Source organism: Neolamprologus brichardi, chromosome 10, assembly GCF_056152115.1.
Source record: "Neolamprologus brichardi isolate AB-2024 chromosome 10, ASM5615211v1, whole genome shotgun sequence".
Taxonomy (NCBI): Eukaryota; Metazoa; Chordata; class Actinopteri; order Cichliformes; family Cichlidae; genus Neolamprologus; species Neolamprologus brichardi.
The window spans coordinates 20,522,022-20,535,597 of record NC_142113.1 but is presented as its reverse complement, the minus strand read 5'-3'; the positions used below and the strand labels follow the sequence as shown (position 1 = coordinate 20,535,597).

The following is a 13,576-nucleotide window of genomic DNA, read 5'->3' as shown; positions in this document are numbered from 1 at the left end:
AAAAGAAGAAGGGGAAAGGCTAAAAGTCTATCTGTAGCAGATGTCAATAAGAAACGGGGAAAAGTATAGCAAAGACCTGACACAACACCTGAGAGATGCATATGATCCTTCAGATGATCTATTGCTCACTGACGCCTCATCAGAAATGGTCTCAGTGGAAGGGTGGCTGTCAAGAAGCCATTAATAAGGAAGAGAAACAAGGCAAAAAGGTTGAGGTACATGTATGTCAAATTACACAAGAACTTATGGAGTGATGAATCCAAATTTGAAAACATTAAGAACAAAACACCATCAGTATGAATGGTGAAGGTCAGGAGAGAACGTCTACAACTATCTGCAAAATACAGTTGAAACTTTCAGATACAGTTGAAATGTTACAAGACTCAAAACCAGGTCAGGCAGTGTAAAACACATCACACAAACACACAACTGAAATAAGCTAAAAAACAAACAAACAAACAAAACAAAACACTGACAGAGGCATAAAGGGAGAGAACATAAACACGACTGCACTAGTGCAAATTTTTGGTATGTGTTGGGCTTTATGAATCAGTCAATAACACTGAATAAAAACAGGAAACTCTATGGGTGTGCAGTCACTAACACTGAGCAAAGACGGACAGATTCCCTTCAAAGTTTTTCTTAAAAGTTTTAAGGAGTGATAATGACAGGGTGATAAAGTGAGAACATACTCAGATGCCATGCGAGTTCCTGGCGAGATCAAATGAACATCCATGGTTATGACTAACTGAGTAAAGAGCAAACAAAGTTATCAAACAGCTTTTTAACAAAGAGTCTATATGATAAAACAACTTAGTGTCCTTGTCGAAGAACAGACACATCCTTTCAGAAGAACCAGTGGCAAGCTGAAAAATATAATTTAAAAGCTTTCAGTTCTCTGGTTGAGGAAAAGCAGGACTAACAGAGTAAGTCTCCATTGAGTTCATTCCAAAAGAAATTATCCAAAAGGGGGTCATAAAGCCAACTGTTCCAGGCAGCCTCCACCCACCTCTTCACTGGAAAGAGAAACCACCAAGTGTCAACACGGGTACAGACTGCCACAAACAAATTTAAATTTACCATTAAAACATCCTTGAAAAAAAAAGACTTATATTTTGATCTGAACTAAAAGTCTTGATGAAAGAAAGGGAGCAGAAAAAAATTAGTAATTTTAACAGAAAATGAAACAACATAGCTCTTTCAGTTTCATTATTACTCAGTCCAAAAAGTGAAAGCTTGATGGGTGGTCTTCAGATGTGGGGGTTTGCAGTCAGAGGACTCTCTTAAAGAATCACATCGATCTCTTCTGCAGACTTCCAAGGCAGACTTAAGTTGTTCTGGTAACACGTGGTGGACCAATGCCTCACTAAGACAAATATGTGTCAGTTTTTCCCCTTTAATTTGTTTCCCATCTGTATCTGTCAGGTCGGCTGAATACAGCAGTCTTACAGACTTCCACTGATTTAATAGCCTCAGAGTAAACAGATCACATGCACATCAAACGGCCTGTGGGAAGCTCTGCCAGGCTGGTAAGGGATGGGAGAGGATCAGATAGAAGAGAACAGTATGAAATATGGAGTGTGTGTGTGTGTGTGTGTGTGTGTGTGTGTGTGTGTGTGTGTGTGTGTGTGTGTGTGAGAGAGAGAGAGAGAGAGAGAGAGAGTTCTGTGGAATTTCTGAGCCTCTGCTGAAATTAGGTTTCACAGGAATTCACTGCATCCTCAGAGCAACTCGTGTCTGCCCACTCAGCTGCACTGTTATCAATTAAATCCCTTTATTTAGCACACTTTTTTGGTTATGAGTTATCGTTCCATCAGCCTAGAAAAGGATTATACTGCATAGTACTACATACTGATCATCTACCACAAGTGGTAGGGGTGAGGGGAGGAAGACAGGACAAAGACATGTTGTAGATGAGAGCCAGTGTACATCATGGAAATCCCCCAGCAGCCTACACCTATTACAGCGTAACTAAGGGAAGATTCAGGGCCACCTAATCCAGCCCTAACCATATGCTTTAGCAAAAGGCCTAATCTTAAAAGTACAGAGGGTGTCTGTCTCCCAAATCCAAATTCGAAGCTGGTTACAGAGAAGAGAGGCCTGAAAGCTGAAGGCTCTGCCCCCCCCCCCCCCCCCCCCCTCTACTTTTAAGTACTCTAGATAAAAACAAATAAACTGGCAGTCTGAGAGCAAAGTGCTCTAACAGGGTGCTATGGTTCTACCTGATTATTCAATACCTTGTATGTAATTTTGAATTCAATTCTGTATTCTCTTTTTAGTCCCTGTCAGTACTCTTGCTGCAGTATTTTGGATCAACTGAAGGCTTTTCAGGGAGTTTTTAGGAAATCCTGATAATAATGAATTGCAGCAGTCCACCCCACAAGTAATAAATGCATCAACTAGTTTTTCAGCATTTATAAGCATGTAGTTGTAAATCCATCAGTCCAATTTCTTAACCACTTACCCCACATCTAAAATATGTCTAATAGCAATTTATAATTCTCTAAAAAATGCTATAATCAGTAGATGTATTTCAGATAAAGATAATCCATTTGGCTTGTGTCAATGTAGCTTGCCATCACCAGTGTGTGAATGTGTGTGTGAATGGGTGGATGACTGGATATGTAAAGCGCTTTGGGGTCCTTAGGGACTAGTAAAGCGCTGTATAAATACAGGCCATTTACCATTTACCATTTGTGTCTGTATGATACATACACTCACCAACTACTTTAGTAGGCACATCTGCTCAACTGCTTGTTATTACAAATATCTAATCAACCAATAACATGGCAGCAACCCAGTGCATTTAGGCATATAGACATACTCAAGACAACCTGCTGAAGTTTGAACCGAGCATCAGAAGGGGGAAGAAAGGTGATATCAGCATGAATGTTGGATGTTTGTTGGTGTCACATAGGCTGGTCTGAGTGTTTGTGATGAGAATGTTTACAGAGAATGGTCTGAAAAGGAGAAAATATCCAGCGAGGAGCAATTTTCTGAGTAAAAATGCCTTGTTGATGTCAGAAGAGAATGACCAGACTGCCTCAAGCTGATAGGAAGGCAACAGTAACTCAAATAACCTCTCTTTCTAACCAAAAACACACAGAAAAGCATTGGTGATTGCACAACACGTGAAACCTTGAAGCAGAAAGCCAAACCATGTGCCACTCCTGTCAGCTAAGAACAGGAAACTGAGGCTGCAGCAACTGAGGAATGGGCTCACCAAAATTAGATAGCAGATTGGAAAAAGTTTCCTGGTCTGGCCTGCTGGTGTAAACAACCTGAAAGCATTATAAAAACAACTGGAGAGATGAGATATTTTATTGTTCAGTTTTCATTACTAATGATGTAATGTCCCAAGTATTTAAAATCAAGGGGAACCTTGCATCTGAAGAAAACATCTTCAGTCAATTCATTATATAAAGGTGCATGATGACAGGCTTGATGATTTATGACTATGGTCATAACTCATCAAGCCTTTGTAAAACAGGGTAATGGTCACATAAATATTTAATTATAAGAGTTTGACCTAGTTGGCTATGTGCCCATCAACCCGGTTGATTGAATGACGAAAAAGTGCATAAGTGGTTGAGCCTTGCGTTCTATTTTCAGCAGTGTGATTGTTTTCCTGCTGCTAGGAAGCCAAGCAGGAGAAGATACAGAGCCCATTATATGTTACATTACATTGCTGCAAGCCTGGAGATGGCTTTTATTGCCTCAAGTTACAGCAGCACCATCATCCCTTTACATTTAAATAACCTGTAAAATACACTATATATATTTAATTGCATTTCTTTCAGTAGATGATTAAAATGTGTTTTTAATGTCTTTATCTTCAGTAACCATCTGATCTGATCTACATAAGAAATTCTGTGATCCAGAGAACGACCAAAGGACCTTGGGTAACCTCCCCGGAGATATGGTCAATTTTCCGGGTACAGACGCAGAGGCAAAACGAATAATTCATTGTGGAATAAGTACTTACCCTGTCAGAGTGATTTAGATTATATGCCAACTGGAGCACAGAATTAAAACTTGACTGGACACCAGGAGGCTTGTTTTTCAGGACTTTGCATTATTGAACAAATCAATTTTCTTATGTGTAATTATTAATAGAGAAGAAATAAAACCCTGTCTGCTGACACATAGTCAGCACTGAAGTAGACTTCTTAGTGTCCTTGTTTGAAAGCCAAAATGAACAAAAGCTCACTACAATAGAATAACTTTTATTCTATTAACAGTCAGAGAAAAATGCAAATTACTCTAAAATGCATTATTATGTGCATCAGAAAGATTAAATGCAACATGTTGATTAATGCCACTTCATTTTTACATTTCAAAAAGAAAAAAATTTTGGCAAGTACAATATTTTACAATCAGTGTATGACATTTTGTGAAATTAAACACTTTGTTAAACATTAACTTGTTGGTTCCGAATGAATTAAGGCATCTGACCTCAAGCACAGAAATAGCCCTCAGCTCATTATTGTTACCAAGTCTTTAGGTGGTCAAGCCCCCTCAATAGCCCCTCAGATCTCTCATATGGAGGACTTGATCCCAAGGACAGGAATCACTGGACTGAACTCCCCAGCTGGATGTCAAGTAGGTAAAATTGCCTTACCAGCCAGCTACAAGAATAACACGCTGTATACAAACCAATAAGGTCATGTACAGTTAGTTAAGTATTTGGACAATAACAAGCATTTCGTTAACTGATTAGGAACTGCAGACATTTTTATTCAGTTCTTCATTTTCCGAGGCTCAAAATTAGTTGGACAATAATCCGACAAGCACATTGATGGCCAGATTAAAGATGTGGAGCTGACTCAAAGTGTAAACCTTCCATTTGATAGATCTTCACTGGAACTCTATATCAGGTAAGAAGAAATACTTGATGCCTGTGGGGGTGGACATCATTAGGCTGAAAACCAAAATAAACATACAGAGAGACGGGAAAAACTTTAGGAGTGGCTAAATAAACAATCTGGTACATTACGAAAAAGAAGGAATGCACTGACCAACTCGGAAACATCAAAAGGCCTGAAAGATCACAGAAAACAACTAAAGTGCATTATGACAGAATTATTTCCAATGGTTAAGAAAAAAAGCTTTACAACATCTGACCTCTATTAAAGAATGCTTTTCATTTACTGAAGACAAGCGTGAAGCCACAGACACAAAAACAAGTATCAGCTGAAGGTGGCTGCAGTAAAGACCTGACAGAGTATCTAAAAGAAGGAAACACAGCATCTGGTCATGTCCATGGGTTCTGGACTTCAGAGGATTGGACTGCAAACAATTTTCATCAAAGTATTTAAAACAATTCTGGTATTTAAAATTATGTTTGTCCAATTACTTTTGAGCCTCTGGGGAACTCTGTATAAAAATTGCTGTAATTTCCAAACAGTTAATGCAACACGTTTGATAAACTCACTCAATTAAAAATGAAAATCAGCACTGTGGTGCTATGCAAAGACAAAAATACAAATATTGTGTCATTATACAAATACTCATGGACCTGACAGTATAATGAGTAATACCAAGGGGCAATTTATTACTACTTTCACTCTGTACTTACAGTACAGCTTTATTACATGTTTATGACTATACTAGTTTTTAGAACCCCCCCCCCTAATTTAAGTACTACTGTACTATTCAGAGTGCACAAATTGGAATGGGAACATTTAACACCATAAATACAGGAGTTTGCCAGATAATTCCAATTTCAGACCCCATTCGTCTCACTGCTCTTTAATTTGATCATGTTTTCATGATCAGAACTTTGCAGCTGACACAGACAAGTAGTCTGAACAGTATTGAGATGTGTATTTGCTAGAAAATTTACATACAAGTACTGGGGCTACAAATTCTACTGTTATACCTAAAGAAGCAATTTTTGAAATTTGAAATTAAAAAAGAAAAAGAAAAAAAGGGCTAAAAATACACAGTTTCCACCACATTGATTCTGAGGCCATCACAGTGTTTTAAATCAGTGTCATCAGCCACTTTTCAACACACAACAGAAATCACATTATCCATCAACTGAAGCCCTTTGGAGTCACAAGGTTTTCTAGAAATCCACTTCAGCCCAAATCCAGTGTAGATAAATTAGAAATTCAGAAAACAAGACTACTCAGTCACATGAAGATAATCAGCTGTCAGCGATTTCTCATTGTGTCTTCGTACAAACCTTTTCCCCATTCTGAAAGTGAAACCCAAAATTTTCATGTGTGTGCTTTACATGATTAAAGTCCTCAGCAGAAAAGCTTTTTTCCCACTGACGCTTTTAATGCTTGCGAGAAAATGGAAACATTTGTGGTCAGCAGCAGCAGCAGCAGCAGCAAGGATCTGTCCTCTGCTTTTATTCAGTCCGCTGTGAAAGCCGGCTGGCTCATTTCCCTGAAGAAAAAAAAAAAAATTTCCGCTGGATTATGCAACAAAAGCAGCAGGAAGGGGAGATAATGATGAAAGAGACAATAGAGCACTGCACCAGTGGCCACTACCATGGGTTGGTGAATAATTATTAATTTACAGAAATCCTACTGAGATTACTTTAATGAGATCTCATTGGTGGCAACAACCAGTCCATTAACAGTCCCTACATTTACAGAGTAGCAGCAGCAGTGCTGTGGTTTTGATTAGATGACAAAGTTAAATCAGTTACGTACTATACAACAGCTTATTGTTCTAAACGCTTTCTTGGCTTGGAAACAGAAACATTTGTTTAAGAAGAGCAGTACCAAAGCCGTAAACTGGTATTTATATTAAATGGCGTTCATTAACAGCACTACCACCTCCTAACAGTCCGTACAGTATACAGCACGCCAGCTGGTGTTCACCACATTTGCTTGGTTTTCTTATTTCTTGGCAAAGGAAAGGTCCTTGCGGCATCATTTTTGGATGGAAACTGCCAATTAGCATCGGCAATAAATCCACAAACAAAACTGCAACATGTCTCTTTTATGTGGCACAGAGAATCAATGAAGTGAAACAGGCCTTTTGAGTAGCAGAGCAGGACCAGAGTCTGTTAGTCTGTTAGATTATTGGCACCATTATCTGTCAGATAATGGTGCCAATATAATGACTTGATTTATGGTTTTTGATGTTTACGTTTAGTTAGGAGGCAGCAGGGTTAAGTTATGTTCAACTTACTGTACTGACTGAATAAATTCAATGCATTCACGAAAGGTTATATTATATAAATGGACATCTAAATTCGCTTGCCACTGGTCAAAATCACAAAAAGTTTATAATTTGGTTGGGTGACACCATACACTCAGACATACATCACATTACCCATCTGGGTCTTAGCATTCGTTTGTGAGGTTATAGTTCGGTTTTGATCCTGTGCACCAGATCTCTCTGGTCCACCATGTCTGTCTGTCTATTCCAGCGGTGGTAGGCTAGCAGGGCGATATTTTTGGCAGCCACTGAGCTCATCTCCATGGCGCTACCAGCCCACTCAATCCCATTGAGGTAGTAGAGATTGGGGTGCAGCTCCACAGGTGGCAGTCGCTGGCTGCTGCTGTAGCGAGGGTAGGCCTGCCACTCCGTCACCTGCACTGAGTAGTACGACCTAAAATTGAAGAGAACAGTATGATAGAGTAAAGCAGCCAATTTAAATAAATACCTAAATTTCACTACCTGAATAGGAATATTTGCTGGTTTTCTCTGTCTTATACAATAGTAAATTTAAAAACTTACACTAGACCTTGACTGATATTTACCGATATCAGCGCTGGCATTTATAACAGCCGATACATTACAAATTCAAAAGGACGAGACGTTTGAAAAATACCCTTCAAACATGTAATAAAAGCACAAACAACAGCTGAACCAGTCAGAGCCTAAATAAGTAAACGTGGAGTCATCCACGACTTGCTGTAACCACAAATCAAGTTTATTTTTAAACTGAACTGACTCTTACATAATACTAAGAAACGTTAGGGAACGTAATCGGCCAATATATTGGATTCTTACAGATTGGTTTTAAAAATCTCATATCCGTCAGGCTTTAGTTTGTACCAAACAAATACAGAATTGCCCAGGCATGACTCTGGGATCAACTTCTGGGAAGAACATGGCTGACCTGAATAGCGTTTTGAGCTGAGTCTTTTCCAGCAGCTGTGGGGAGAACACCTTGTAGACTCCAGCCTCCTGCGGCTGCTTACGCCGGAACCCTGCTGAGATGTTGACGGGACAAACACTAGCCACGCTGTTAAAGAACAGATCAGGTGTGTCGGTCGTCAAGACGCTGGCGAAAGGGAACAGACGGGGGTCCGGGAACCCAAAGAAGGAAGTGTTGAGGTAACCATGGACGATGGTTGCTACAGTGCTGTGATAGCTGCCAGGCAGCTCATCAAACGGAGGCGTGAAACCTTGAAACTGGACTCCAGACCCGACGCTAGCCTGTAGAGGCGTCGCCAACACTACAATGTCATACAGCTCTGATGCCGTCCCAGTTGCCGTGGTGAAGCTCAGCTGGTACTGGAGTCCCTCTCCTGTATTACAAAAAAAGCTCTGTGGATGACAGTGTAAATCCTGACAAACCATCTCATTCTTTCTTTCATGTTTGCTTTTATGTTCAGCTCTCTCTTCAACACAACAGGTGGATTATAATATACAATGGACACACAGACTCACAAAGAATAATCAATACCAGTAAAGCTGTCACAGCTGAAAAAAAAACTTAAAAAACAGGACACATCAGGATGGCATTACCTGAGTGGATGGGAGAGATGGAGTTGACCTGTGCCTCCAGCAGGTTAGCACTGGCCATTTTCAGCAGGCCTGAACACACCAGCTTGTTGCCTCCTTCCACCGCCCACAGGTTGTTCTGGGCACCAGCTAAAGACACAGCTCCTGAAACACACACAAGCACACGCAAGCTGAACAGACAGTGCCAAGTGCTTTAAACCAATTATCAGCTGCCCACACGCTTTCCTGTTCTCTCACTCCCACAGACCACCCCGCTCCCCTCTCACCTTGCCTTCCTCTTCTACTCTCAACCCTGCATCTCTTTTCCTCTCTCGTCCTTTCCTTTCTCCTGAGCCAAATCAGAAAGGAAGACGTTCAGGTCATAACTGTCCCCGAATGCACCTTCACAGCTGTTGCCCTCTTACTTCACTACTCATCACCCCTTCACTTCTTCCTCCACTGCTGCTTGCATCTTCCCACTTAGCTGACCTACAAAGGCGGGGATGCTGACATTCTGTCCGTAGTTGATCCTCATCACGGGTGCGATAACCTCATCAATGAAGCGTTGGGACACACCCAGCTCCAGCAGCGAATCGGACAGCGGCCTCCGGGTCATGTTGATGAAGCCGCTGCCCCCGAGAGAGTCCAGCAGTTCCTCTACGGAGCTAAAGGCGTAGCCGTGGGCCTGGTATTTGTAGATCCTATATTTCACATGCACAGACACACAAATTATAACAGTTAACGACTAAATCAGTAGACAGAGCAATATGGAGATGTTTTTTTGGTTTCGTTTCCTGCTCAAAGTTATTCAGTCAGCAATAATCTATTGGCAACAAATCAGAGACGGAGAGAGAGATATAGAGACTTGTGGTTGTCGACTTAGAGAGAAGGAAAGAAAGAAAAAAAGTGATGAAGAGATAAAAATCACTTCCTGAGGGAGGAAATAGATGTTGGTGGTGGAGGAAGGAAAAAGCAAAATTCTGTTTCTGGTTCATCTTTCAAGGCAAAACTGAGCAGAGGAAATATAAATGTAAGCAAAAGATTTGACATGTTTGGCCCTGAGAGGGTTTGATATCTGAAATACACTCATGCAATTCTACACTGTATATTTGTGTTGCTGGAGGATAAAGACAAGTTTCATGTCAGTGGTCCTTTCTCACTGGCAAATCCCAGGCAGATGGCTATCTATATTTACGCAGACCTCATGCTCGGAAAGGCACACAATGAGTCAAGGTTTTGCAGTTATTATGGCTGCAGATGCCTAAGGCGCAGAGAACAATAAATAGCTCAAAAACAGGCTTCCCCCACTGACTGCAACACCAGAAGGGAATGCTGTGCACATTTTAAGGGCAAGACAATTGTTTTTATAGTTCAACCTTATCTATGAGATAGAAAAAACAATTTTGGGAAGAAAAGCACTTGAGGCATGAATGACTCAGCTGGATCTGCAGTGCCAATTTTGGAGCATTCATGTCATTACCACTAATCAACTAACAATACTGCCACCAGAAAAAGGCAGGAGAAAAAATGAGCATTAAGAAATAAACAAAGCTTTGCTTCCACTTGCAGAGACACCCACAACAGAATTATGATACCCTGACAGCGCAGTTTGTAGCGGCGCCCCTGCCACATCCCATCAAGTGTCCAACATGCAAAGAAGCTGAAGAGACAAAATAATAAAATCAAGGCACTAAAATTTCTGACTCACCTCATAAACTTCTCCATAATCTCCTCCACCCACATCTGCAGACGTATGAAGCTAATACCGTAGCGCCACCACAGCCGGAACAGGTCGAGCAGGTACCAGTCCGTCTCCTCCAGAATCACCTCTTCGCCGTTAAATACCGCCATCTTTCCGGCCACGTTGCGACGATACTTCAAACCTTGTTTGGGCAAACACAGGACGACACGGAGGACCAGCATAATGTCAGGTTTCTAACTTTCCTCTTGTAAAGTGATCGCTTTTGCTGGGGAATATTTAAAAAAACAAACGCAAGAATCCCTCCACTGGTTTGAAAAAGCAAAGCAAAATTTTAAAATCTGACCTCTGCTGTGACTAATTAATGTCTTTGTCCATGAACTCACCCAGCTGCTTGACAAACTCCTGCATGTGGAGGTTGAGCGAGTGAATAATGGAGCCTCCAGACTCATAGTCGTTGTGATTGACGGTTACGGTGGCGAGACGGCCTCCCACCTCTCCCTTCTCAAACACGTCCACCTGGACCTCTGGGCCAAAGTGCTGCCGCAGGAAGTGGGCAGTGGCGCTGCCTCCTATCCCTGCCCCAACCACAGCTGGAGAGCAAGAGACACAGAGTGAGGTTGGGTGATGAAATGTGCCTTAAATCTAACGGAGATCTATAATACAGTGTAAATTTTCTGTTTGCTGGTGTTGTTGGCCTCTCTATAAGGGTAGTAACAGTTTCATCAGTATTTACTATTCATCTATAAGTGGACTAAGGATGAGGACAATAAATTATGCTTTTCTTGAGTTTTTGGGTTATCTTGAAGTTTAGAGGTTGAATAGAGGCACATTGATAGGGCATATTGTTTAATATCGAATGATCTCTTGTTACAGCACTTCCACTCATCATGGGGATGAAGGTCATTGTAATTCTGACCTTTTAATGATTTCTTTGAACTGTTCTTTTTTTCAGGGTGAAATGACTGTACAGCATACATCTTTACATATGACTTTAAAAAACAATAATTGGGTGCACAAGTTTTGGATTTTCTTTAATCCACATAGGCTTCAAATTAAACACAGATTCAAATATATATATATACACTCAGTTAAATCTTTTATAAGTGGCGCTGAAGGCTCTACAATGTTGTTTAGTTTGACAAGGCCAAGGCCTACTAACTTCTCATTAGTGATCACGATTAGGAAGCTCCCTTGTAGCCATTTGTATACAACTGCAGATTCCAGGATTATCAAACAAATGTAATTGTAAAAATTATTCAGATGTATCAAAACTTTGCCTGGGGCTGTTACCAGTGGTACTGGTACATTGGGGGGAATAATGAAGAAGGACTAATTCTTCAACCTTTGGACACAAGTGTTCCAACAGAACAATGACCCCAAACACACATCGAAACTGTTTTGAAAAGGCTAAATCAGACTAACATTAAGTTTCTGGGATGGTTTTCCCAAAGCCCTGACCTCAACCCTGTTGACACTTTGTGGACTATGCTTAAAAGCTGGGTCTGTGGCAGGAAACCAACCAATTCTGCCAATAAACTCACATTGAGAAAGAAACCGCCAAAACAAAAACAAAAAATACCATGACATTCATGCTCATGATGACAGTATGAAAAACTTCTGACTGCAACTGTATGTAAAAGGAAAAATGAATTTATTACTTTGATGTTTAACTTAAAAAAAACCAAACAAACACATTATTATTTTGTTTTTTCAAGTGTAAGATTTGCTGTATTTCCTCTTTTGTGCTTTTATATTTTCCGTCATATCTTTAGGTTTTTTGGGCCTCCTGGATGGTGATGACAGCTGAAGCTTTACTTCCTGTTTATTTGAATAAAGGTTGCTTCAAAAAGCAAATTAACAGATAACTCCTGTCTATAATTAAGCTTTCTTAGTCACGTGACACACAATGTTCAGGCTAGGTTAGTGTTTGCCTTTATCTTCAGTATTCGGAGACCCCTGATGGATGCTGCTTATTCATCAGCCCTCAGACTGACTGAGAGGCTAATATTAGCTGAACTAAACACCTAACTAGGATGGTTTAATAACTGCTTTTCTTGCCTATCTTTGAAGGCGGAGCTCCGTCGACAGGACCGTGTTCCTCCGGGTCTGCGACAACAAACCGGGCTGCCAACACAGCGACGAAAAGAGGGAGCAAAGAGCAGCCCATAGCGACAGCAAAGCAGCGATGACCGGATGAAGAGGAGAGGATGCGACCGTTAGGCTAATAGCACACGAGGCTAGCTTCTACCTTCTCTATGCGTTCACAACAGTAGAAACTCAACGGTGTGACGATTAACGTGTAAGTAAATGAGGCCGAATAAGACGAGGATACAGCACAAAGGATGGATAAAGATGGTGATGATGATGGTGCAGCAGTTGGACCGCCACTCACGTCCACGTCCGGCAATATCACGTGATCCAAACAGATTGTTCCGACCAATCAGAGACGGCCGACTGCTGTGTCGTGCATGTCAGTGGTTTTCAAGCTTACTGCTTCCAAATTACGCTGAAAAGCACACCTTTAATGATATCTATAGAAAATATGTATATTATATAGCATTTTTGGTTGTCAGATGAACGCAGTTCTGAGCATAACACCCACATGTTTGTTCATTGCTTTGTTTCCGGTGCCCTCTTGTAGAACGTGAAGTTTTTTTTAAGGAGAGATTGGTTTTCAGTTGCCTCTTTCACTTGCTTGGCGGAATGCTGGCATTAGTTAATTCCTTCCAGCAAATGACTCACTGTCACTGGAGGCTGTTTACATCCAGCTGAAACCATAAAGCAAACTGCTTTCACAGGAAATTTCCGCCCCTCGGGTGGTTTTGTGTCAGAGGGACAGCTCTGGAGACAAAATTACAGAGACAAGGCTGAGATGGTTGGGACACGTGCAGAGGGATATGTTTTTTTTCTCTCCAATATATTACTTAAAAATTGTGTGTATTGTACAATTTATTTAGGTTTGTCACTAAAAAAAATAAATTTCAAAAACACACATTTAAAATATGATACACTTGTTGTTACAGGGTTAAGGAGTATTTTATAAATACTTGCAGTTTTAATAACTGCCTAAATAAGTGTCCCGGTGCACTTACAGATTCTTGCTGAGCAGCAAGACTTAACTTTTTGACATGTGTTATTTGAGAATAAAGTGTTACCTCGATTTTGACATTTCAAATA

General features: G+C 40.7%; 1 protein-coding gene across 4 annotated transcripts; it reads right to left on the bottom strand.

Annotated features, from left to right (window-relative positions):
- Positions 1 to 5,628: 5,628 nt before the first annotated feature.
- Positions 5,629 to 12,891, bottom strand: pcyox1l (prenylcysteine oxidase 1 like). Of its 4 annotated transcripts, none has more exons than XM_006784899.3 (9): positions 12,458 to 12,891; positions 10,783 to 10,989; positions 10,406 to 10,580; positions 9,138 to 9,398; positions 8,985 to 9,046; positions 8,722 to 8,862; positions 8,090 to 8,501; positions 7,287 to 7,576; positions 5,629 to 6,399 (listed from the first exon to the last, which is right to left on the bottom strand). In XM_006784899.3, the coding sequence occupies exons 1-8, from the start codon at positions 12,564 to 12,566 to the stop codon at positions 7,327 to 7,329; spliced, it is 1,617 nt and encodes a 538-aa protein (XP_006784962.1). In that variant the 5' UTR covers positions 12,567 to 12,891; the 3' UTR covers positions 5,629 to 6,399; positions 7,287 to 7,326. The 4 variants fall into 4 exon arrangements, with proteins under 4 accessions (XP_006784962.1, XP_006784963.1, XP_087703504.1 ...); XM_006784900.3 differs by having other exon boundaries at positions 7,297 to 7,576; XM_087847378.1 differs by having other exon boundaries at positions 5,629 to 7,576; positions 12,458 to 12,890.
- Between the last annotated feature and the right edge of the window lie 685 nt (positions 12,892 to 13,576).

Coding starts and splice junctions, on each gene's coding strand:
- pcyox1l (XM_006784899.3), bottom strand. CDS start 12,566: ATGGGCTGCTCTTTGCTCCCTCTTTTCGTCGCTGTGTTGGCAGCCCGG. Junction 10,990..12,457: donor AGCTCCGCCTTCAAAGATAG/GCAAGAAAAGCA, acceptor CTTGCTCTCCAG/CTGTGGTTGGGGCAGGGATA. Junction 7,577..8,089: donor CAGCTCAAAACGCTATTCAG/GTCAGCCATGTT, acceptor CTTCAATTTTAG/GTCGTACTACTCAGTGCAGG.